Below are 25543 nucleotides of genomic sequence, written 5' to 3' on the forward strand. Positions count from 1 at the left end.
TGAAATTAAAACCCGAAACATTAAACCTTGATGACGTATGAGGTCGACCAACGCGACTTCCGGAGAACGAACCCGAAAACATGTTCGGGACGTGTCCGGCGGAACTGGCACGAATGGCCACCCTGCTGATGTAACATGGCTGCAGTAGGCGTAGTGATATTACGCACTGCCCTAAAATAGTCCCCTTGGTTACTTTCAATAGCAGGGGACTATTTTCGGGCAGTGCGTAATCACTACGCCTGCTGCAGCCATGTTACATCAGCAAAGTCCTTGGTTATTTTTTAGCGCAATGCAAATGGTCTAATCAGATTCAAAGGATTGTGCTAAGCTATGCTAAAAGTGCTAGCGCCAGACCCAGAGACCAGAATGGATTCCAAAACGGTAAAAATCAAACGCTTAACACTAGGGGAGCTGGAAAATGAGCATATTTTCAAAAAAAGTGGAATGTACCTTTAACTAGTGGTGGGCAGAGCGAGGCTTCGTGAAACACTGAAACAGTTGAATCAATTGTGCCGTATGTTTCGGAGCTTCGAAACACCAATCCGAAATTGCCTCCACAGTGACACTTAGCGGTATTTTTCATGTCTTTACATGAAGCAGCCTTGACAAGATTTTAGACGAGCGCTGACAAATTGTATCCCACATGTTGTTTGATAGACACACAAGTGATAGAATGGGAGAATGGATAGTGCTCTCGACTCTCATGCGTAACTTAGATCTTAGGATCGAACCCGGGAAATGCATGCGCTGCACAATCATAATAAAGTGCTTTTTGTTGTTGTTTGACAACTACATGAGCTTTTACGCTCACAATTGTCGATAACTATAGGCTATTCGGGTCTATTTAATTAAAAAAAATAGAATAGAGATATACCAAATAATAAGAGATTCATAAAATATATCAAGCCATAATATGCCACATTGTTTACATATAAAGATCTTTATTTAAATATATAAATCGTTGATAATGTGTTGATAAACTCAACCAGCTTCTTTTTTACATATAATTTCTCCAGCCTTTGAAAACATTCTCACACAAGGGACACTTGTTGCTGGCATGCATTTTTTGTAAGTAGCCTAAGTGTTACATACCTATGAGGAAAAATTACTTCTTTTCAGTAATTTATAGTATTTGATCTGGCCAAAAACGCATCTATGAGGTATTGTCAGATTTGTTTCATACCCTGTCAGTTTAAGATTCGACGCAGATTCGACAGGTACGCCACCTTTCGAAATACTTGTTTGGTGTTTCGAATCACTTCATCACGTGACATTGGTGTTTCGAATCACATTTCGGAGCAGTGTTTCGAAACATTTACGCTTCGGGATCTCGACACAGTGTCGAAACGTAGTTTCGCGGGAGCCATCCCTACCTTTAACACAAATCAAAGGGGCGCTGCAAATGTGATTCAATTCCAGTTATTTGTAAACACTGAACAAAAGTTGGCTAATTTGTTTCTGTCTTTATTTTTAAAATTTCGTGACCACGGTTCGCAGGGCAAGCAATAGCATCTTTTCAGCATTGTAGCAATACTAATCCAGTGTACTTCAGTTATGTAAAAAAAGGTATTTTAGCAACATGCAAGACAATATACATGCTTTATGTTTAGCTAAAATCTTTAAGTTTAAATGAAGTTTGTCTGTATAGTAAAACCTATTTGGATGTACTTTGATAAGTCGACCCAGCAGTTTAGTTTTGTGCTTGCTCTGGCAATTTTTTTTAAACATTTGCCCAAGGTTGCAAGAAGCCAATCAGAGCAGCTGACACTGCTATCACAGTTCAAGGTTGATCAGATACTTGTGTTTATGGAGTACAGAGAAACAGACAGAGTACAGAGATCCACAACTGTGAAGGCCACAGATCTGATTCACGACAGTAAGTTTCCAACACTTCCAACCAATGACATTGTTTTTATAGGTTTGCAGGTTTGTTTAATCTTTTTTTATTTTAAGGAAAAAGTAAAAATCATCATGTGTGCCTTTTATGGATATCATACAGTTTAAGTATATGGCAATTTGTTATTGTTAGTTGTAGACTACCACTTTTAAATACAAAAATTGGTTTTGAATCTGTGTATTTGTAAAGCATTAAGCTATGCTATAGACATTCCGAGCAGTTTTGTGAGTTTATTAATGATTGATTTGGATGAACTTTGGCTCTTTGCTTTGTTGCATATACGGACCAACCTGTATTATCAGGTTTTTACTTCTCAATCAATATATGCCCTATTGAAAAGACCAGTAGTCTTTTAGGTTGTTTCCCAGCTGGTTTAAGCTTGGCATGCCAGCTAACCCACCAGCTTGATCAACTAAAACAGCATTGCCTGGCGGGGAGGAACATCTTAAACCAGCTACTTCCATCTTAAACCAGCTAGGACCAGCCAACCAGCTAAGCCAAACTGGACAAACTTTGAGCCTGGTCAAGGGTCTGCTGGTCTCCCAGTCTGACCAGCTAAAAGTGTCCAAAACCCCTCTAAAACCAGCCTATACGAGCTTAGTCTGGTCTTTTCAATAGGATGTGAAGGTTCCCTTAGAAAAATTAACCATGTTTGTTTGTGGTAAAAGTGTAGTAACTATGTTTTTTTTTGTGGTAAAAGTGTAGTAACCATGTTTTTTTTGTGGTAAAAGTGTACTACTAACCATGTTTTTTGTGGTTAAAGTGTAGTTACCATGTTTTCTTGTGGTAAAGGTGTAGTCCCTGCTGAAAAAAACAGCATCAAACCAGCATGGAAATTATGCTGGTCTATGCTGGTTTAGCCGGTGGTCACCAGCATACCAGCACCAAAACACAACATATGCTGGTATGACCAGCATGAGATGCTGGTGCTAATGCTGGTTTAGCTGGTGCTAATGCTGGTTTGGTGCTGGTTTAGCTGGTGCTGGTGCTGATGCTGGTTTAGCTGGTGTTCACTTGCAAACCAGCACCAAAACACAACATATGCTGGTCTTGCTGGTATACTGTTTTTTTCGGCAGGGGTAACTATGTTTTTGTGGTAAAAGTGTACTAACCATGTTTTTTTGTGGTAAAAGTGTAGTAACCATGTTTTTTGTGGTAAAAGTGTAGTACTAAATATTTTTTTTGTGGTAAAAGTGTAGTGACCACATTTTTTTGCGGCAAAAGTGTACTAACCACGTTTTTTGGTGCATTGATTAGGCTACTATTAGCAAAACCATGGTTTTACTAGAGCATCCATGGTTTAACTATGGTTATTGAAAACCATGTTGTGGTAACCATGGTTTTATTTCAGTAAACATGTTTTTTAACTGTAGTAAAACCATGGTTAATTTTCGTAGTGATCACTAAACAGACATTAAAAAATAATTCAATATAATACACTATTTTCCAGTGACTATTTCTGTGCAAATGTTATGTACCATAGTATTGTCTGGTAGGCCTAACATTTACGTTACATGGTAACTGTCAACGTTTGAAGTGGATCAAAAAAGTTAATTTAAGCTGTCCTATGACAAGAATGGGTACACATTTTGGTTTAAGGACAACTTTAATAAAAGGTTTTGATCCACTTCAAATGTTGACTAGTGTATTATAGTCATGGGCAAAATGCTATTATATTTCTCATAAATAAAGATTTTTTATCTTTCGTTTACAACATTTTAATAGATAATCGTTAAATAGTCATACCGGTATGTGCTCCCGCTGGTAAACGTATTAAGTTCTTGTCTTTTTGTAATGTTTTTTTTTTCTGGAGCTGTAAATGTTGTAAGCATCAGGTCGGAACCTTCAGTGTTGTGCGCTCGTGCGCCACGGACTGTTTTTGTAGACGCACCGCTGCGCTCAAGAGAGGTTAGTTCAGGTAAGAGCAGATTTTTTTAACGAAATAGCTGCTTTGTTATGTTTATTTCAGTTATTTGTGATTTCATACGATTATTTCTAACGGGTGTCGTTTTCTTTAAGTCATGTTAGATGGCTTTTCAGCGCTGTTAAGTTATATGAATATATGTGTTGCTGTAGAGACCTTGACAGTTTATTACTGCTGCTGGTTAATATCAGTTTTGTACTTTGACACTTAACGTTATATTCTGTGTAAATGAAGATTCTGGCGGATCCAATAATGATTTGGTATTTTATCTTTTCTGCTGCTCGTCTGAACATGCATGTCTGATTTGGTATGTGATGGTCATCTTGTGCATGTATATGATGATAACCTTGTGTTGTGTGTTTGTGTCTGCTCTCATGTAAAAAAATTGTCAGTAAGTGCTTGTGTGATGTATTTAAGAAAATTCTCTATAAAAGTATTTATATGCTCTGGTCACTCTTGGGCACTTATAACTATTTACACAAAGGCATTGAAATAAACAGGATTGATAACAGGAAAATATAAGAGGTAAAGTTAGGCGTTGCATAGTGAAAATAAGAGCTATATAATATGAAAAATATTATATATTCCATAATATAAATATTCAGTTTTATTTATCTTTTATTTTTAAATTATATTGAACAGGGATAAAATGCCTTAAAGTGAAAAATAAGATTACTTACTTATTGATAGGGACAACTGTATAAAAAAATTATATAAATAAATGGCTGACAATAAATTATATAAACCATTTAATGTCATACTCCATTTTTCTATAAGAAATCATGTTTTGTTCAAAATATTTCTTCATCAGACAAAAGATGAAACACTTAAACTATTACTTATTAAATTGCATTCCCAAAGCATTATGGAATGGCAGTAATGGCCATGATGCAGCTCACCACTGTGTCAACCTAACCGTGATAAGAAAACTAAACTGTGAACTCCAAAACTACAATGTCAAGGGTGTACCAGTGTATGCGTGTAGCAGTTTACGCAACTCATTCAGTGTTAGTTATTATTGTTTCAACAGAGAGTGTTGTTCTTTTATATTTTAGAAATGAGTAATCCAGAGACTTGATTATTGCCAATGGTTTGAGGTTAACCCTGTTAAATAGTTATCTTTGAGTTGAGTTAATAACTACTTTGTTTGATTGACACATTACAGTGCATGTGGGAAAGTTAGTTAACAACTTGTTATTTAACAATTACTTTGCATGTATTTAACTGCACTGCAAAAAGTAAAAATCAGTAACAACATCTAAAAATATACTTTTCTTTATGCATTCATTCTCTCAAAATAATCTCATCTTGATGATTAGAGTTTATGACCATCATCATTTTTAAAGACTCATGCAATGTTTTTGGTGTTTAAATAGCTGTCATTTATGACCCTTTGGAATTTGTTATCATTTTTTTTATTATGATCAACAACTGCAAGAGACCATCTGATTATATATATATTGTATATCTTTAACATATTTTCTTCAGCGATTTAATAGGCTTTATTACATGATTATATTTTAATTTAGGAAGGTGCTTATGTGAAATAGAATATACTACAATAATAAACCAACATGGAACCAAAGGCTGCCCCCTAATAGTCAATAATCATTAGAGGATGAAAAGAGGTTTGGTTGACCAAAATATAATTCATTGCAAAGTGCAAAGTGAGGAAGTCATGCCATCTGTGATGGACATCAGTGAACATTTTGGGTAATGGATGGCCCAAAAAAGTTAACATCCAAACACTGTAGGCAAAGGATCATGTGTTATTCTTTAACCTCATTTAAAGGCATAGTTCACCCAAACATTAAAATTTTGTCATCATTTAGGTAGTGTGCACACAAAAGTGTTTACAGCGGTGTATGTTTTCAATAAAAGTGAGGCGCTTTTCAAAAACGCCAGCAGCTGGCAACTTCGGGTGAAAAGCTCAGCTCAGCTCGTCAATGTCACTTTTTACTCGGCAGTCCAATCACAGTGGAGAAGGGCTGGGACAAAATATCAAAACAACCAACTGGCTTGTCGTTCAATGATTGATAAACAAATCAACCAAAGTGCTCAGCTGAAAAAATCTGGCAAGCGTCTACAGTCGACATCCGCCTGGCGTTTTCAGCCGTGCTTAAAGGGACACTTCACCCATTTGCATTAAGCTTCGTATTGTTAGAACCCCAGTCATGTTTTTAAATGGTTGTGCATCATTTCTTCAGTTGCTGCTGAGTCAGGAGAAATACAGATTTCAGTGTTGCACTTCCTTATTTCAATGATGTAAAAATTATAATTTTGCATCACTAAAAGCAGGAAGTCCAATATCTTTGTTGAGGGGGTGAGACTACAAACATCCCTTTTCTCGGTCAAATAGGCACCAAATTCTAAATGTATGTTACATTTCGACTACAAATATGACACACTTTCAATAAAGATGAATGTTTCTACGGGTGAAATTCTTATTTAAATGCTTTGTGTACATGCCCCCTTACTCATCCTCATGTTGTTCTATACCTGCATGCATTTTTTATTCTGTTGAACACAAAATAAGATATTTTAATAAATAATGGTAATCACACAGATGACATTTACCTCCAGCTCTTGGGTTTGTCCATTTTTGACCCAACATTTAGTTTTCCCGAGGGGCATATTGCGATATAAGAAAACATTCACCGGATGACTTGAAAAGCTCAGTTTGGAAAGAATTAACTTCTGCCTTGCATTTCTTGTATATCTCATGAGAAATCTGTAATGTCTCTCTGTCATTTAAAAACATTTTTATATAGTGTAATACTGGCAAATGCATCCAAAATAGATTTGCTTTTGAAAAAAATTATTTGCATCATAAAGAATAAGCAATACCTTAACATTAGCTACTTTCCGTGGCTGCTAGCACTGATGCTAACTTTAACTAACATGTGTTATTTATAACGAATGTCTCTCAATCATTGTGTTCTTGTCTCCTCAGTTGTTTACTATGGCTCAAGCAGACAGCAAGGCTCTGGCTCTCGGCGTTCTGGCAGGAGCTGCAGGTATCAGCCTGGCCGTCGTCTGCTACAGGAGAGCTGGAGCTGGTGGTAGCAAAGTCCTACAGCGGACCAGGAATGCAGATTATGTAGATGGTTTTCTGAATCCGCAGACTGGTCAGGCAGAAGTGCTGGATCGGCTGGGTGCTCTGATCCAGTGCGTTTCTGAGCTCAAGGACGAGGTGAGAGCCCTGAAGGATGCGCTTCCACATCTGCAAGACAATGTCAGAGATCAGCTGAGGGGTCGGAGCGGGGAATATGTTGCTGCTCGCAGGGCAAGCCCCGTTCACAAAACTCCCACCCGGAGAAAACGAGCAGGTGCCACAGCTAGAAGTGAAGGACAAAGTTCAGAAGAGGCTGAGAGTGAAGGAGGGTGAGTTCCCAATTGAGTGTTTATTGAAATGTTTGTATTTTATAGGACCCTATGGTTTCCACAATGCAGTAAACATGGATGGAATCATGGAATCCAAGCATAAAAATGGAATTTACTGTACAACGCGGAATGTCACTGAATTTGGCCAGTCAGTCCCATTAACTTTTTCCCCGCCATTGACGAGTTATCTCGTCAATTAGGAGAAAATATTTCCCTGCTAATAACGCTTCCCTGGGGAGTTTTTACAGTAATCTGTAAATTCGCTATTATCCACTAGATCAGTGATTCCCAACCGGGGGTACAAGATTTACATTTTGCTTTGATCTCATTTTTTACTTTTAATAAAAATGTCTGTCGTTTGTCCAGTCATTGACCTACGATTGATTTTTGTGAGGAAAGCATTGTAAAAAGGACAACTTTGTAATTTTAATATATATCATTAATATAATTAGCCGTCAAGAGTAAATGCGCTGCATGATCCAAAACGCAATAGCGATGTCCAACTCAAGAACGATCCGACTATTTTTAATGAACCTGAATAGTTTCTAAAGACACAAAGTTTATTAACTATAATTAATGTTTAAATAATGTTATAATATTCATTCCCGCTGCCGTTGCATTTTTAAATTATGCAAAAAAAAACGTTTGCATTGTTTTTGGCTAACATATTTTGTCCCGTATGATGTCTTTTGTATTTATAGAGAATGCCTTAACACATTTTGTTTCTCTTTATATTTGAACAGAATAATGTAACTTTTTTGCACTCTTTAATTATCAGTAACTTAAATTGAGATTTTAGTAAATTTAGGGCATTTACTAAAAAGGACGTGAGAGCTCAATTCCAAATAAGCGCCAGAGTTGAAAATTTGTGTGTGATTTACTACAAAGACGCAAATAAAATACACAGGCACAATAATGACATAAGCACATTTCTCTAATGACCACTGCAATCTACTAAGAGCAGCGCAAATAAGTACAGGGACGCAAATAAGAGACCTCGGCAGGACATCGCAATGAAAATGCGGACTGCGGAGTGTGAAATTCCAGCTAAGTAAAAGTACAGTATGAATCGGAGGATGAAAGATAAAGGGTAAAATAAGTTTTGAAATACCTGATTTTACTTCTCCTCGTGACTTCTCATCTTTTCTCCAGCAAATTAAACATAGCATGGCTTGGCAAACTATATATTTATTTTAAAGTATGTTCCTCTGGCAAAATGTAATACTCTCCTCGCATTAATGTTAATGTAGGAAAACTTCCACAAATGCATATGCAATAAGGTCCCAAAAATAACACCTTTTCAGAGCTAAATATCTATTGCGTGTCTTTAGTAAGTTCAGTCATTATTTAACGCCAAAATAATGGTTTGCGCAAGCTGTTAAAGAATCTGGCCCTTAAAGGGGTCATATGATGAATTTTTTTAATTTGTAAAATAAGTCTTTGGCATTCCCAGAGTCCATATGTGAAGTTTTATCTCAAAACACCCTACAGATAATTATAGCGTGTCAAAATTGCCATTTTGTAGGCCTGGTCTTTTAAAATGCAAATGAGCTGATAAAATGCACTAACACTAATCGCAATGGTAGTGGTTTGTTGAAATAAACATGCTTCATCAGTCAGTGCTTTTTACTTTAATGTTTAAAATTAATTAATTAATTAAAATTACTAATTATTTGTCTTTAAATCACAACTTTGGTTTAGTTTCGATGAAGGGGTACTTGAGCCTTACAGATAGGGCTGTGGGGGGTACTTAGGGCTAAAAAGGTTGGGAACCACTGCACTAGATAAACCAATTTATAAAAAACTGAAGCAAAAACGAATTTTAAACTCTGTATGTTTTGATTTTCGCTCTGAATCTGATCTCTAACAAAATTCCTTTACAAAAATGCAATGACCTCAAAATTTGGTATTTTTGAAGAAACCTACCCATATTTAAGAGGTTATAAAAAGAGAACAAATGAAGATGTTTGTTTGAAAGCATAGGGTCTGTTCTTTCATTTGATCTATTTGTATGTTTATATATTTATACACTCTTAGAACGAATGTGTTAAAAACAACACATTAGTGTTGATTGTGGGACGACACACTAAATGCGTTGTCCCAGAATTCACCCATCACTGTGTTATTATTGAAACAACACATTTTGTGTTAATTTTAACACAACATGTGTTATATTTTAACACAAAATCAACACAAAATGACACATAGGGCTCTATCTTACACCCGGCGCAATGCAGCGCAATGCGCGACGCAAGTGTCTTTCGCTAGTTTCCACCCTAATTTTCACGTTTAGCGCCGCGTTGTTTAAATAGCAAATGCATTTGCGCCCCCTTTGCGCCCATGGGCGTTCTGGTCTGAAAAACGAGGTGTGTTCATGCGCATTGTTGGCGCGTTGCTATTTTGAGGCAACTAAAATAGACTACGCCATTGACCAACAAAAACCTGGTCTAAAGTCTAAAGTCAATGGCGCAATATGTTTTATGTTATTTAAAGAGCGCATTAGTAATATGCGCCTATAAACGGGAGGACAACGCGGGTTTGCTTATCACAAAGTACGTAAATGCGCAGCAGCACAAAAATGCTTTTAAATATGAAAGATTAAAGGATTGAATTTAAGAGATTATTATTGAGTCTCTTGGACATATTTATAAATTAGGACTGATTATGAGACGTTAGAAGGCGCAAAGAGCTGCTTCACCTGCAGCCTGATAAGTAAATAAATGCTTTGCTTTAAACAAATGCGTCTGTTTTTAAATGTTTTTTTTAATGCTACCTCACGGATTTATTGTATATGATGTAGCTGTGGATATGGCGAGATGAGAAACATTTGTAAGTAATGCTTAAAAAAACTCTTTGCTAAAAAAAACGCTGTCCAAAGTGCTGAAACGTGAGGAGAGCCGTTTGTAAATTCTTTATCTCCTGTTTGTTACAAATAAAGTATTTTTAGAGTACAAACCTTATCTTACATACTTGTAAATTATGTTTTGATGATATTGGATAGCCATACATTTAAAGCAATTACAAGCCTGCTTTTTACTTCCATGACTAAAAGAAAACGATTTTTAAAGGTTTTAATAAAAAAATAACAATTTCAATATAAGGGAAAAACAACACAATTATTTAACATTAATCTTAAACTGGGGATCTTCTACCTCCGCTTAGTTTTTCAGTGTACAAAGTCCGTCATCTAAATAGGGATTAGACATAGCGCCAGCGCAACATGCTTTTAAAGGGAATGAGAACTGAGACTCTCATTGGTTTACTGCACGTTACGCCCAAAATACTCCCATTACAATAGGACCAACCCTTTTCGACCATGCGCTCGACGCAAAAACGATTTTTCCCGTCGTTAAATTAGCAAAAGTGGATTCGGACACGCCCATTTAGACGTTGCGCTGTGCGCTTTAGACAATGCGCTTAGATCGTTAAAATAGGGCCCTTAATGTATTAAAATTACACATAATGTGTTGAAAGCTTAACGCACAAAGGTGTGTAAAAAATTAACACATCCTTTCTAAGAGTGTAGAAGAAAATTTTCCTGGAAGTCATTTCGTGAAACTTTTGTGGAAATCACAAAAAAATGCTGGCGGGCAACTTTTTTGCAGCGGGGAATGAGTTAAAACCCATTATAACTAATTTTCAAATGCTCGTTGTTTGACGTGGTTTCATTAATCTGCAAATAAAATGACAGAAATGCACAGCAACATTTTCCATTTGTGTAATGTTGGATGTTAAGAAAGGTACGTCCGTTTCTCGTCATGCATTGCAAACAATGAGAAGCGCCTCTGCCGAGCGCAAGCAGGTTTCGTCAAAGCCCGGGACACAGCAGACAAAAGAGGTACAGTTTACTTTCTTTCCGCATCCACCTTGTGTGCGCACACGTCCGCACAGCTTTGAAAGTATATTATGGGATCATTCACAAAATCAGGATTTTATTATCAGAGCAGAACAGCTGAACAGTGCATCAACATTTTGCACAACTTAAAGGCACACAACTTTAAATCGGATGCATTTAGTGACGTACAAACATTTGCACTTTTTAAAAGAAAAATTAGATTTGTGAATAGAAGGCTTAAAGCCCTTAATTGTTTTGGATGAAAATTATGTATCTGCTTCTCATGCAGTTGAAATCATGTCACATCCATATAAAGGAGTTGAACTCCGCTGCCTCCAGTCATTCATTTAAATCATTGTTCACTGATTTTTGGCATTAAGCATTTTCAAGTCTCTTCCAGTTTTAAATTCTGTTCCTGAAGCAATTTACAATATATCTGTTTTGCTTTTATAGCATCACTGCTTTTTAACTTGGCATTGAAGTTGCCTTCCTAAGCACTTTGCATCCCAAGCATTTTGTATCCAGAATGTGTTGTGTTAGGTAATTGGTTTGTGCATCTTTACCTCTGTTTTTATAACTTGTATTTGTCTGTGTGTTTGCAGCATTTTACTGTATTTTTATAACACGTATATGCTCTACTCTTTACATTGCATGGCCTAGTTAGCTCCTGCTAGTTGATGTTGTAGCAACATCATCTTAGGCCAAATTACAGAAACATCCTATATTAATCCTATGATTGTACTAAAAGTGGAAAAGTTTTTCTTTTGTGTTTTGGAAAAATTTCGTATACTGCACTCCTGTTTACATGCAGGATCCACTAAAATGACCAAAATGCTGTATTTTGCATGCCAGGCAGTAGTTAAAGATATTACTTTGTAAAGAAGCACTACATATCTGAGCAAATAAGCAATCTTTTCCAGAGTGATAAATACAAACTATAAAGATGGTCAAAAGCAAAAAGTTTAGTTTGGACAAACAATGAGGTAGGTTTACAAGGTAACTACACGTGACCCTGGATTTTAAAGTGTCAACATTTTTGTAAACTCTGTTGGCGAAGTGATAATAAACTCAAGATTTTAAATAGCATTAACACAAAATGGTTGTTATGGTTGTGAAATATGCATGCCTGTAGACTGGACACGTTATATTCATGTACTTTCACAGATCTGCATTTTGTCATTTACACAGGAAATGATAACGATGTCATTTTTTAAAATGTGCACTTTGAAACCTCCATTTAAAATTGATGTTGTTAGGACCCCAAAATATTGTTGTATAAACGAACAGCCAAAGCGCACAAGTTGGTTGAAAAAATATTGGTTGAAAAACGTCCTGTAAACGGCCCCTTAAACCTAAGTTAAAGGGATAGTTTGCCCAAAAATGAAATTTCTGTCATCATTTACTCACTCTCATGCGGTTACAAACTTCTATAAATTTCTTTGTTTTGATGAACATGAAGGAAGATATTTTGAGAAATGTTTATAACCAAACTGTTTATGAGCCCCATTCACTTCCGTAGTATTCTCTTTTCCTACTATAGAAGTGAATGGGGCTCATGATGAGTTTGGACACAAACATTCCTTAAAATATCTTCATGTTCATCAAAAAAAAGATACGTATAAGTGTGTGTATATATATATATATATATATATATATATATATATATATATATATATATATATATATATATATATATATATATATATATATATATATATATATATATATATATATATATATATATATATATACACACACACACACACACACACACACACACACACACACACACACACACACACACACACACACACACACACACACACACACACACACACACACACACTTAACGGCCACTTTATTAGGTACTAGTGCTGCCGCGAATAGTCGACGTAGTCGACGTAATCGACGATGAAAATTTGTCGACGGCAATTTTTTTAGTCGAGGAGTCGCATATTTATTTTTTTCCGTCTCAAACGGCCCACTGTAATTCTGTCTCATGTCTCAAATGGCTCAATGTAATTCACCTCCACACCAGTCTGTGCGCTGTGTGCGCCCTGCTGGTTAATCTGCTACGCTATCATCTTTCTTCCCTCTCCCCTGCCTTCACTGCTTTAATTTTGAAAAATTGGCGGTGGCAGGTGAGTCTATGGAATTATGAGTCGGAAAGCTTCCGAAGTATGAAAGTATTTTAAGCCAAGTTGTGATAAAAGAGTGGTCTGTTACACCGTGCCAAACGTCGCTGGTTTATCACGGGAGCACAACGACAATGCACGAGCATCTCAAACGAAAACACTCGGGAGTTATTGACGATACACCCACAGAGAATAGGACAACGTAAGTAACTGTTATATGATTATTAATGAAACGGCGAGCTAGTCAGTACTGTTTTATTAACTCTTTTGAGAAGTACAATGACTCTGTCTTTGGATGTTAAAGGCTATCAGTGTTTGCTCGTGATTCCGCCACGGAATCAACACTGGACGCAACAAATAGATTTTTCATGATTCCCATTTACATTTTTATTTTACTATTTTAAACGGCTCAATTCATTGTTGCGAGTGTTCAGCGCGTCTCTCTCTCTCTCTCTCTCTCTCTCTACTCATGTTGCTTGCAGTGCCTCGACCGCGCGCGCCTCTCTCTTACGTGACAGTGAAAAGGTGGCAGTGTTTTTAATGTACTTTCTTTTTTGCGTAAACGTCAACATTCACAGATGTCTCTGACAAAGACGACTGATCGAGTTAACATGACTTGAAGAAAGATTAGCAGTAGTGTGAGTCTGTGTGCGAGCTTTCTCCCTCCCTATGATGCTGTATGCCGTGTTCTGTAGTCTATGTAACAACAACAGTGTATTCTCTTATATTTCTGAATTTGCACCGAATTGTCTGCGCTATATCACTCGGATTTAAAATCAAGAAATGGCTCAAAACACAACAACAATTATGAGAAGAGCAACAGCAGTAAAGCTACAATGTAAATGTATGGTGATTTTTGCATATCTAAATCAGGATTTTAGCAGCAGTTAAAGGAACAGCTGGTTGGATAAAAAACGAGGTGATGGGTCATGTTTAGTCACTATTTTATAGGCTACAACAGAACAGATAATATGTAAAATAGCATTCAGTTGTGTTAAAATGCAATATAAGATCAAAGAGTAGAAGTGAAACATTTCATATTTCTGTTAAGCATCTACTTTGCACTGGAAGTTTTTATTATTATTTATATTGTTTACATTGTAATTTTTTATTTGGTAACATTTAAGTTATTCATATTGTTTGTGACACCGGTGGGTTCAAAATAAAATGGACACAATGAAATAACAAACACTTGAGTTTTTTTTAATAAGTCGTTTAGAATAGTCGACTATTCGAAAAATTAGTCGAAAGATTAGTCGTTAGAAAATTAGTCGTTAGTGGCAGCACTATTAGGTACACCATTCCAACTGCTTGTTAACGCAAATTTCTAATCAGCCAATCACATGGTAGCAACTCAATGCATTTATGCATTGTAGACATGGTCAATACGATCTGCTGCAGTTCAAACCGAGCATTAGAATGGGAAAGAAAGGTGATTTAAGTGACTTTGAACGTGGCATGGTTGTTGGTGCCAGACAGGCTGATCTGAGTATGATCTATTGGGATTTTCATGCACAACCATCTCTAGGGTTCACAGAGAATGGTCCAAAAAAGATAAAATATCCAGTGAGCAGCAGTTCTGTGGGGGCAAGTGCCTTGTTGATGCCAGAGGTCAGGGGAGAATGGCCAGACTGCCTCGAGCTGATAGAAAGGCAACAGTAACTCAAATAACCACTCGTTACAACAGAGGTACGCAGAAGAGCATCTCTGAATGCACAACACGTCAAACCTTCAGGCGGATGGGCTACAGCAGCAGAAGACCACACTGGGTGTCACTCCTGAGAGCAAAGAATAGGAAAATGAGGCTACAATTCACACAGGCTCACCAAAATTGGACAATAGAAGATTGGAAAAACATTGCCTGGTCTGATGAGTCTCAATTTCTGCTGCGACATTCGGATGGTAGGGTCAGAATTTGGCGTCAACAACATGAAAGCATGAATCCATCCTGCCTTGTATCAATGGTTCAAGCTGCTGGTGGTGGTATAATGGTGGGGGGGGGTATTTTCTTGGCACACTTTGGGTCCATTAGTACCAATTGAACGTTGTGTCAACGCCACAGCCTACCTGAGTATTGTTTCTGACCATGTCCATCCCTTTATGACCACAGCGTACCCATCTTCTGATGGCTACTTCCAGCATGATAAACCATCTCAGACTGGTTTCTTGAACATGCCAGTGAGTTCACTGTACTCAAATGGCCTCCACAGTCACCAGATCTCAACCCAATAGAGCACCTTTGGGATGCGGTGGAACCGGAGATTCGCTTCATGGATGTGCAGCCGACATATCTACAGGAACTGCGTGATGCTATCATGTAAATATGGACCAAGATCTCTGAAGAATGTTTCCAGTACCTTGTTGAATCTGTGCCACGAAGGATTAAGGCAGTTCTGAAGGCAAAAGGGGGTCCAACCCGGTACTAGTAAGGTGTACCTAATAAAGTGGCCGGTTTGTAATAGCATGAGAGTGAAAAAGTTATGACCGAAATGTCATTTTTGGGTGAACAATCACTTTATATCTACGTATCAACAAGTGTACATCAAAATTACCCTAAAATGTACTCAACCTCAAGCAATCCGAGATACATGTCCATCAACCTCTAGACGAACAAATTTAAAAGTTATTTTAGTAAATGTCCTTGGTTTTCCAAGCTTATAGCGGTAGAAAACAGGGATCAGGAAACAACTTCTGACTTTAAAGCCCAAAAAAGTGCATTTATCCTTCACAGAAGTAATCCAAAAGGCTCCAAAGGGGTTAATAAAGGTGTTTTGCAGTTCGTCAATGCTATTTTGTAAGAAAAATATCAAGATTTTAAACTTTATAAACTATAATAACAAGCGTCCGGTAATGACAGCATCTTGGACGCTAAAACTCCTATTTGAATCGCATTGAGTCTAAGATGGCACCGTTAATAGAAGCTAGTTACTACAGTTTATAAAGTTTGAAATATGGATATTTTTCTTACGAAATCCCATCGAATACCCACAGAAGACCTTTATTTACCCCTTGCAGCCGTGTGGATAAGGGCTGTCACAATGAGTAAATAATCGTCTCATCGCAATTGTTTGATGATTTCCGATCACCGCAATGATTGCACATCTTTTAAAAAAACACAAGGGGGAGCTGCCCCGCCTGTATAAACGAGACCATATCAGATTACTTTTTATTATGTGTTATAATATTTACTGCCAGATAAACTTTGCAAAAGATTTAATTTAAATAATCACAACAATGTGTGAAAATTATTTTATGAACAAACAAAAAATGTATGAGAATTAAATGTCAAAGCAAAAACAGACAATTAATCATCATAATCATCAAAGCCCTAAAACAGGAAATTAATTGTAATAATCGTCACAATTTATTAGGCAATTTACCGTCAGCCAAATTTCATAATCGTGACAGCTCTAGTGTGGATTAACTCTGTGAAGGATGAATGCACTTTTTTGGGTTTAAAGTCACAAGTTGTTCCTTGATGATGGACATATGTATCTTGGATTGCTTTAGGGTAAGTAAACCATGGGGCAATGTTGATATTTGGCTGGAGTATCAATGTTCACAAGATGTAAATGGGTTCCTAATTCACAGTGATTACTGAAACGATAAGATTGATTTCAAAGTTAGGCCATTTATTTATCAAATCTTTTCCACAGGCAGCATACAAATCACCAATATTTTATTCTGAAAAAAAGTACATTTCAATAATAAACTACTTAATTCACTGTATTGTCCGATAGTCCCTTATATCGAAGGCCTTGATGCACATAGCTAATGCATGATTCAGAAAGACAGCGTGTTATGGTATATGAGGAGGAACCCAAGTGCAGACAGAGGTTGATGAACACAAACACTTTATTAAACAAAAAACAGAAAACAAAGGCCCACGAGGGAGCAAAACAACATAAACCGGATAACTAATACACTAAACACAACTGGAAACAAGACTAGACTAAGACACTAAACTGGTAAATACTTCACAATAAACAGACAGAACACTCTTCTACAAAACACTGAATATCACTATACTTAACTGAGAGTATACACATGAAGGGACAACAATGCACAAACACAAGGACCTAAAATAGGGGAGAACTAATGAGGACAACAGGTGACAAGGGTTAAACAATAAAGAGGAGGATGACAAGGGAGCGGGGTAAAAGTGACAAGACAATGGGAACACGTGCGCTGCGTCCGAAAACTCAAGGCAGTGACTCGTTGCCTCGCTGCCTCATGAGAAAATGACTTCGGAGGCATGAAGGCAGCTCAGAGAAAGACACACTTCAAAGGCAGCGTGTTTGAAATTTAAACAGAGAGCGCCTTTGTGATAACTAATCACATATTTGAAAAGTACAATACTAATTACTTGCTAGAAATGCAATCAAAATGTGTAAAAAGTGAAAATCTACCTTTATTTACACTAAATTGGTGGTCCAGTCGCGTCCTTGGCCGCCATTTTATTTTTTCGAACTCGGCCGGGCTCGACCAATCACATTCTTAATGTACGTCCACGCATGGGTATCTCAGGAGACAGGAAGTAAACCAAACATTGAATTCGGACATGCCTTGATGCCTTCCTGCTTGGAAAGCTGCCTCAGAAGACAGCAATTTAGAGTTTTCGGACGCAGACGTGGTTTAGTAAAACCAATACTGAGCCCACGTGATCCCACACAAAACATGGGTCTGTCATGATTCTGCCACAAGATTAGATTAAACAAAGGACAAGATGGCAGAACCATGATACAGTGAGGTAATATTTGTAAATAGGAGGTTTTGGATGAAAATTATGTCTTTCTTGCATGCTGTCCAAATGATTTGTCATCTGTATAAATGTGAACTCCGTTCCCTCCAGTCATTCGTTGTAATGATTGTTTACTAAATCGAGCATTTAGCTCCTACAAGTCCGTTCCAGTCTTAATAAATTTTTACTCCTGAAGCGATTATCATTATATCAGTTTTATTGTTTGTAACTTCACCGTTTTTTTTTTTTTTACTTTTCAAGCACCTTTCATATCCAAAAATGATGTTATTTTAAGCATTTGTTTTGTGAAGCTTTTCATCCAGATAATTCCGTGTATGCCTTGGCAATGCCTTAAAACTATATGATCGTTTTTCATGAGTTTTGCTTGTCTGAATGTTTGCAGCGTTTTTAGACCATGACTGGCTTTTGTGTTCTGGTCGATTACTGTGTTTATAGTCAGCGCGTTCAGGATGTTTTAACACCACAACGCGCCGATTTACAGCTGAATGTTGTGTAGTTTGGTCCCAAAGCCCCTCGGGGTTCAAAGAACTATACATCTGTCAAAACAGTTTCCTCCTCGCTGTCTCTCTTTAAAGCACCGGGCGATCAATCAGAAAGCGTGACTGCTGAGTTATCACTGCCTAATTTTTGCAGCATCGTGCAGAAACTTGTAATTTTTGTCACTGTTCCCATGGCGCAGTCCCGGCTCGCCTTCGTTGCTGAAGGATGTTAAAACTTGCACGTTTTAAACGATACCATTTATTATGTGTGATAGTTGTAGATTTACAAGAAAATGGTTATTGTTTATATAGAGGCAGACAGGTCATATCATTCACGCTTGGAGGAGAAAAATGAATAAATGCTCTGTTTAATAAATCAACGTGGAACACAGTTCTGCTCGATGGACTGTGACGTTTGTTTGTCAGACTGTGCAGTGTTGCTGTATAGAAATTGTTTGTAAAGGCACAGACAGGACATTTTTGTGTGTCAAGTTTGTGTAAGAAAATATGTGCAAACTCACAGAGGCCCGAGGCATAAATGCTTATGGATGTAACAATAATTTTTGTAAAACCTTATATTTTGGCCTGCAAATAAGTGCCTACACTCAACCAATCAATGTTTATTGTCTGAAAGCATATGACCTTCCAGGTAATTCATTGTAACGACAAATTTACATTATGATTTTATCCAATATGCAGTTGATGAGTAGGGGTGACCGGGGCACAAACTAACGCAGGGTTAATTGTAACACAGCTACTTTATGTATTTATACAAGGCCGAGCAAAATGTTTCTCATCTCACCATATCCACAGGTACAGGGTCATCATATTTCCATAAATCCGTGGGGTAGCATTAAAAAAAACTTTAAATTTTTTTTTAAGGAAAAGCATTTTTAGCAACGCGCCAACGATGCGCCTGAACACACCTCGTTTTCAGACCATAACGCCTATGGGCGCAAAATTGTGCGCAAATGCTTTTTTGCTATTTAAACAATGTGGCGCTAAACGTGAAAATTATAATTGCGGCGGGTTGAAACTAGCAAAAGACACTTGCGTCGCGCATTGCGCTGCATTTTGCCGGGTGTATGATAGGGCACAAAGTGTTTATTTGTAGCAGAGATGTCTGTGTTGATTTGGTAAAAAAATTTGAAATCTAACTTAAATATTTTTTTAATGATAGAGCCAAAGCCAAAAAGGATTACTTTGTGCCCTGGGATTCGAACCCACAACTTTTGCAATGCTAACAATAGAGCTACAGGAGCATATGAGGGTTAGGAGATTTTTTTGGGTTCTGCTGCTCTTGATGAAGTCACTTGAATGTGTGCACAGCCCGTGACCGTTGTGATGGAAACCATGTTTCCTCTGAACAATCCTCCATTTGAAAGTGCCTGTGATTTGTCATGCATATTAAAGACTAGAGGCTCGAGTTTTAATCTGTCCTGTTTACGTACTTTGACATACTTTGGGCAGTGAAGGTGTTTCACCGTAACAAAACTTTAGGGTCTTGCTGAAGAAATGCTTATTTAATGCATCTAATTTATAGGCGAGATATAACTTGGTTCACTGTGAACTGCTGATTTAGTTTTTTTTTTCTCTTTGTCAACCTCCTGCTTTCCACCAGTGTGCATTCAGCAGGATAAATGAAGGACCATTGTCTGGGATGCTGACTGGGAACCCCTGTAATGATGGGGTTTCTTGAATGGCCCCAGAGGTTTTTCTGATTTTCTTCTTCTGATTGTTTTGGAAAATACAATGTGATTGAGGAAAATGTTTCTATTTTGGGTCAGGCCTCAGAATCTCATCTGTCATGTTGTTGTAATGTAGCTCTGTGGCTGGTTACATAAACATAGCCATAAGGTTAAGCCTGTCTTATGTCTTAAGAATCTGACCAACTAGCAATTAGTAAGGATTTAAATATAAATACCTTTATATGTTATGGCCATTCTTGAAGAAGAAAAATACATGACTAATGTTGTTGTTTCTGCAATTGGCCTCTGGTCAGACAGTATAAGACTCTCTGTCCCCTTATGAACTTCAAGTAAAGTATTATAAGTTTTAAGTTTATAATAATAACCTTCCTTTTGTTAAAAAGGACACCATTAAATATGTTCCACTTTTCTTTGTATTTTTTCAACCCAATAAGAGAACCCAGATCTCAACCCAATGGAGCATCTTTGGGATGTGGTGGAACGGGAGCTCTGTGCCCTGGATGTGCATCCCATAAATCTCCATCAACTGCAAGATGCTATCCTATCAATATGGGCCAACATTTTTAAAGAATGCTTTCAGCAACTCGTTGAATCAATGCCACGTAGAATTAAGGCAGTTCTGAAGGCGAAAGGGGGTCAAACACAGTATTAGTATGGTGTTCCTAATAATCCTTTAGGTGAGTGTATATCGTTTTTAAAACTATGAATAAAAAATATGAATTTTCATAAATGATTAACTTTAAATTAGTGTTGGGCGATCTTCTCCATAGTCAGATTGTCCTGTCGTCAAAGTTTGAGATTTCCAATAGACAATTTTATCGGAGATCAGGCAATAGTTTACTTATCTAATTTATCTTAGACAAGCCACTAGATTGGTTTGCTTACTTTAATGACAAAGTTAGAAAAATAAATGTAGATGTGAAACTATGACGTGACCATAGTAATAATATGCAAAATAATAATTTAAAGAGCACCTATTTTATTGCTAAAATAATGGTTAAAAAAACATAATTTTCCACATACCGTACATTTTTATAGCTCCAGATTCCACTCTCTTCCGGAAATGCAAGGATTTGAAAAGCTCTGTGTCCCTGATTGGCCAGCTAATCTGTATGTTGTGATTAGTCTGAATACCTCTGACGTCAGCTGGAAATGTGACGCTCCTTACCATGTTTGAAAGATTCGCTCACAATGCAATGCTAATAGACGTTAACTTACAGGCTGTGAGTCTGAAGCGGGAGGAATTATAATAAAGTCGGTCTTGTCTACATCACCAATCCCAGGAAGTAAACTGTTGCCTACAATCCGTGTGTTTTGTTGTAGTCCAAGAAAAGAGATTTACTTTGGAGATGATAACTCATGTTATCGTTTACTTTGGGGTTTGTACATTTGCATATCGTTATTATACGTACTAATACACACTTACATACCAAAGGAAATGTTCAATTGAATCGGACCATTGGTGCTCTTAAAACATTCATGGCAAAAATTGTCATGGCATCATCAAAAGCATCAGCGATTGGTGATTAACCTAATGTTTTATCGGCATAACCCATCTGAATATAATTTTTTTTGGTTTTGTAGTGTAAAATGCAAGTGCAATGGTCTACAAAATCTCTTTCAGTTTGTGTTTTCTGTTTGTTGAACAAATGACTAGAACAGTGATAATAAAGTATGGCCGTCAAACATAAACAGAAGTGGAGACGCAGCTTTGTGTTAATGATGTTTGCTAGTCTTCTTTTTTTACTGCGGTTGCCGAGTTGATGCTTCAGATTTAAGCCTACAGCCAGATACTTGACAGTTGTTGATCTTTGCTGAGGACAGATTAAGACATGTGCTCTTAAACGAACAGATTGCTCTTGAACGTATAGTTCTGCACAAAGAGGCAGATAAAAGATTCCCATCGGAATAATCCCTGCGGAAGATTCGGCTTTTCCTGGGCGCGGTTGTGTCCTTCGATCCAGAACTCAAGATGAGGGCTGGGTAATATAGATTATATCTCATGCACCGTAACATTTTCAGCCTTTTGAATGATGAAAGTACAGAAATCTGACCTTTTGTGCAAATGCGTTAACGTCACACATTTGCTTATCCGATTAGTGACCTAAACTTAAATACTTTTATGCAATATTAAACATTAAAGTGCCAAAACCTTTTGTTTATTTCCAGATATCGCAGACATTCAATGTGCATCACATATATTATGGCACACCTCACTACTGAACCTTCTGCTGTCCTGTTTATGTTTATATGGATCGCTTTGAAGACGCCAGCGTCTGATTACGCTGTCGGCCAACTTACTTGAGTTTTGGGATGCAGTTCAACTTATTTTGCAGAAGAGGAGTGCAGACTTGTGTAATTTGTGCTGAATTAGGATGTGAGAAAGATACCGTTGCACATTACAGCAGACACGCAGAAGAACCGGCCAAAATGACTCACATCTCTGGCAGTCCTTTTGTAACTGTAGCACCAAAAATGAAAAACATACCGGCACAGCTAGATTTGAGTGTTTACGATGGTTAGAAACTCATTCACCGGCGTTTTCTAATTCCTGGGGCTGTAGGTTATCGCTGATTGTCGAGCGACCTCATTGTATATAATGTGCCCTCGGAGGTTCCAGCTCCAACACATCCCTCCAGAAGTATCGCTCGAAGTCTCAAATGTTCTCACAAACCGCAGATGACGCACGTAGCGTCTGTGCCAGCTCTTAATGGAAGCCTTTTATGTCTTTACTTTTGCCCATTCAAGTCTTTCATTTATAGTTTAGCCTGTAATTAATGTTGAGTTTTTACACACTCCTCTTGGCCGAGGAGAGCACAGGGTGTTAGTACACACTTGGGGTTATTGAAACGGGACTTTTTTTGAAGCCTGTAAAGTTAGGCAGGTATTGCGTGCTTGAGAGCGAGTGAAATAACCAACACTTAAAAGTGTTTGTACATAAAAGCCTTGAGGTGTCTGAAAGCGCCAGTTCCAATAAACAATAAATTGGCCTGCTTCACGTGTACTCCGTGGATGTAAACATTTTTATGAACGTCTACCGTTAGCGGCTGCATCCGTTTGACCTTCCTGTGAAAACACCTTGTTAGGTCTGGATGTTGATTAGCTAATTTGTGCTTGGCCTTTACAGGGAATTCCTTCATCCCCCACACTTTTAAGGAAACACACACGATGAAAGATTATCTTTCAAGCATGTTTTTCATATTTCTCTTTCATTAGGACTGAGCCAGGCCCAGTTTTTTTTTTTGTGTTAAGGAGATATTACAATATCTATGCAATATTTATCTTTATCTAAGACTAAATAAAATTGTTTATTAAATAAAATTGTTTATGTAATTTTAAATGCACAAAGACAAGCTTTCAAATAACGATTACTAATTTGTTTAAAATAAGTCAAGCAACATAATATACAAAGATAAAGTAAGTACCATCTTTGTTTGAACTGAATTTTGTTAACTATCAACAATACTTATACAGCATTTATTAATATTCGTTTGTTAATTTCAGCATTTACTAATACATTTTTAAAATCAATATGTGTGACTGACTGTTAACATTAGTTTTCGCAAACACGAACTAACACGTTGTATTTGGCAATGCCATTAACTAACATTAACAAGATTAATAAATGCTGAAAATCTATATTGTTTATGGTTAGTTCATGTTAGCTAATACATTTACTAATGTTAACATACAACCTTATTGTCATTTATTTTATACCAGGCAGGTTTACATAAACAGTGTAGTATAAAACTTGATATGTAAGGCCCTATGATATCTGTTTTTTTCCAATTTCCGTTTTATTTATTCTCAAATTCCGTGTTTTCCGTTTTTATTTTTCTGGATTATGCTTTTAATGGTTAAATTTAATTTTAGTAACCAAAAAGCATATCTTATCAAGTGAAAACATTAAACAAATACAATTTAACATCAATTTATTGAAAGTTTTATTTATAATTACAGTGTATTTTGTCTGTCACTGTAACTGCAATGTACTACAACAATGGTACTGACAATTAGCCAAATGTTTATTTTTTTATTTTTATCATAAAACTATACTCATTTTGTTTAACCTTTCAGTATTAAATGTAAATATATCAATTATTAAACTGTCTTTCAACAATCTATGATCACAAAAGGAAAATGTTTTGGAAGAGCTTGTCAAAAAACTATCATTTGAAAATGAATTATAATGGGTTTTAAAAATGACTGAATCAAATATTTGCCAAATTCCGTGGCATTCCGCGTTGTAAAGTAAATTCCGTTTTTATCCTTGGATTCCGTCCATGTTTTCCGCATCGTGGAAAATAAAGAATAAAATAAAATAAAATTTCAAAAAAAAATGGAGTTAAATTTTTTTTTTTTTTTTTTACTTTTTTTTTAAGCCAAAGTCCTTCCACACGGCTTTGAAAGCTGCAGGTGTTTAAAAATTTTCTGCCATTTTCTCACATGCGCTAACTTAAGACATTGGCCAAATGGCTGTATATAGCAGACAACTGGGCAGCGACAACTACAGCAGCGGCGGAGGAGGTCGTTTGACGCACACAACGGGATTTGATGGGTTTTTAGAAATACCGACAGTAGAGTTTGAAATATCGATACACTATCGTGAAAAAATTATCACGATAGTTAGCTGTATCAATATTTTGCACAGCCCTAACCAGAAGTTATGTTTGTTCCACGAAAGCCGTTTGTTTATGTTGTTACTGCTGAAACTTTCTATAATAGACAGGAAAAGACACATGAAAAAATACAAACATGTAATCATTTAGCAGTAAACACAGCTGCGGCAAAGAGTGATATATTTCATAAGGTGCTATGAGAATTACAATTGAACTCAGACTCAGTTTGGCGGGACAGTCCTCTTCTGTCTAACATTATGCTTCTGACTAGTTAGTTTATTGTAGGACTGAGTGATATTAACCAAAAATCTAGGTAATTATGGAATAGATTGCAATATATCTCAGTTTTTTCTGCAAAGTAAAATTAATGTTTACATTCAAGTCAAAGCCTTATGTAAGATTAAACTGTCACAATCACCTTTATTAAAACAATGCATGATAAAAATAAAATTCACTGTTTAAAGAGGGAGGGTCAAATCAGACCACACCAATATTCTTGTTGTCCCGCTGGGAATAAAGGCCAATATATTCCCAAAACTTACTCAGTCCTAGTTCAATGACATCTTTGTGTTGTGCTGCAGGTATATAACCGCGCTGACAGATTCAGAGGAAGACCAAAGTGATGAAGATCTGAAGACAGTGAAGGAGCCAGTAGATGAACTCACAGCCCTTCTGCAGAAAGCCGACCGTCTGCACAACCTTAACGGGACGGAGAAAGCAGAGGGCCTGGACATACTTCTAGAGAAGAAAGACGAGGTGTGTGACTTCGGGTACATTGATATTTGTAGATTTTTAATAA

At 36.9% G+C, this 25543-nt stretch overlaps 1 protein-coding gene across 4 annotated transcripts in view; it reads left to right on the forward strand.

Moving 5' to 3' along the window:
• Positions 1-1725: 1725 nt before the first annotated feature.
• The window catches only part of rmdn2 (regulator of microtubule dynamics 2), a 58061-nt gene continuing 34243 nt past the window's right edge, over positions 1726-25543 (forward strand). The window contains exons 1-3 of one of the 4 annotated variants that reach the window (XM_055170347.2): positions 1726-1876; positions 6775-7205; positions 25326-25500. In XM_055170347.2, coding sequence (XP_055026322.2) covers positions 6784-7205; positions 25326-25500 — 597 coding nt within the window. In that variant the 5' untranslated portion in view covers positions 1726-1876; positions 6775-6783. Of the gene's footprint in view, positions 1877-3664; positions 3816-6774; positions 7206-25325; positions 25501-25543 lie in introns of those variants that run through there. The other 3 variants (XR_008635165.2, XM_055170346.2, XM_055170348.2) reach the window with 3 other exon arrangements.

The sequence above is a fragment of the Misgurnus anguillicaudatus genome, chromosome 11 (genome assembly GCF_027580225.2).
Source record: "Misgurnus anguillicaudatus chromosome 11, ASM2758022v2, whole genome shotgun sequence".
Classification (NCBI taxonomy): domain Eukaryota; kingdom Metazoa; phylum Chordata; class Actinopteri; order Cypriniformes; family Cobitidae; genus Misgurnus; species Misgurnus anguillicaudatus.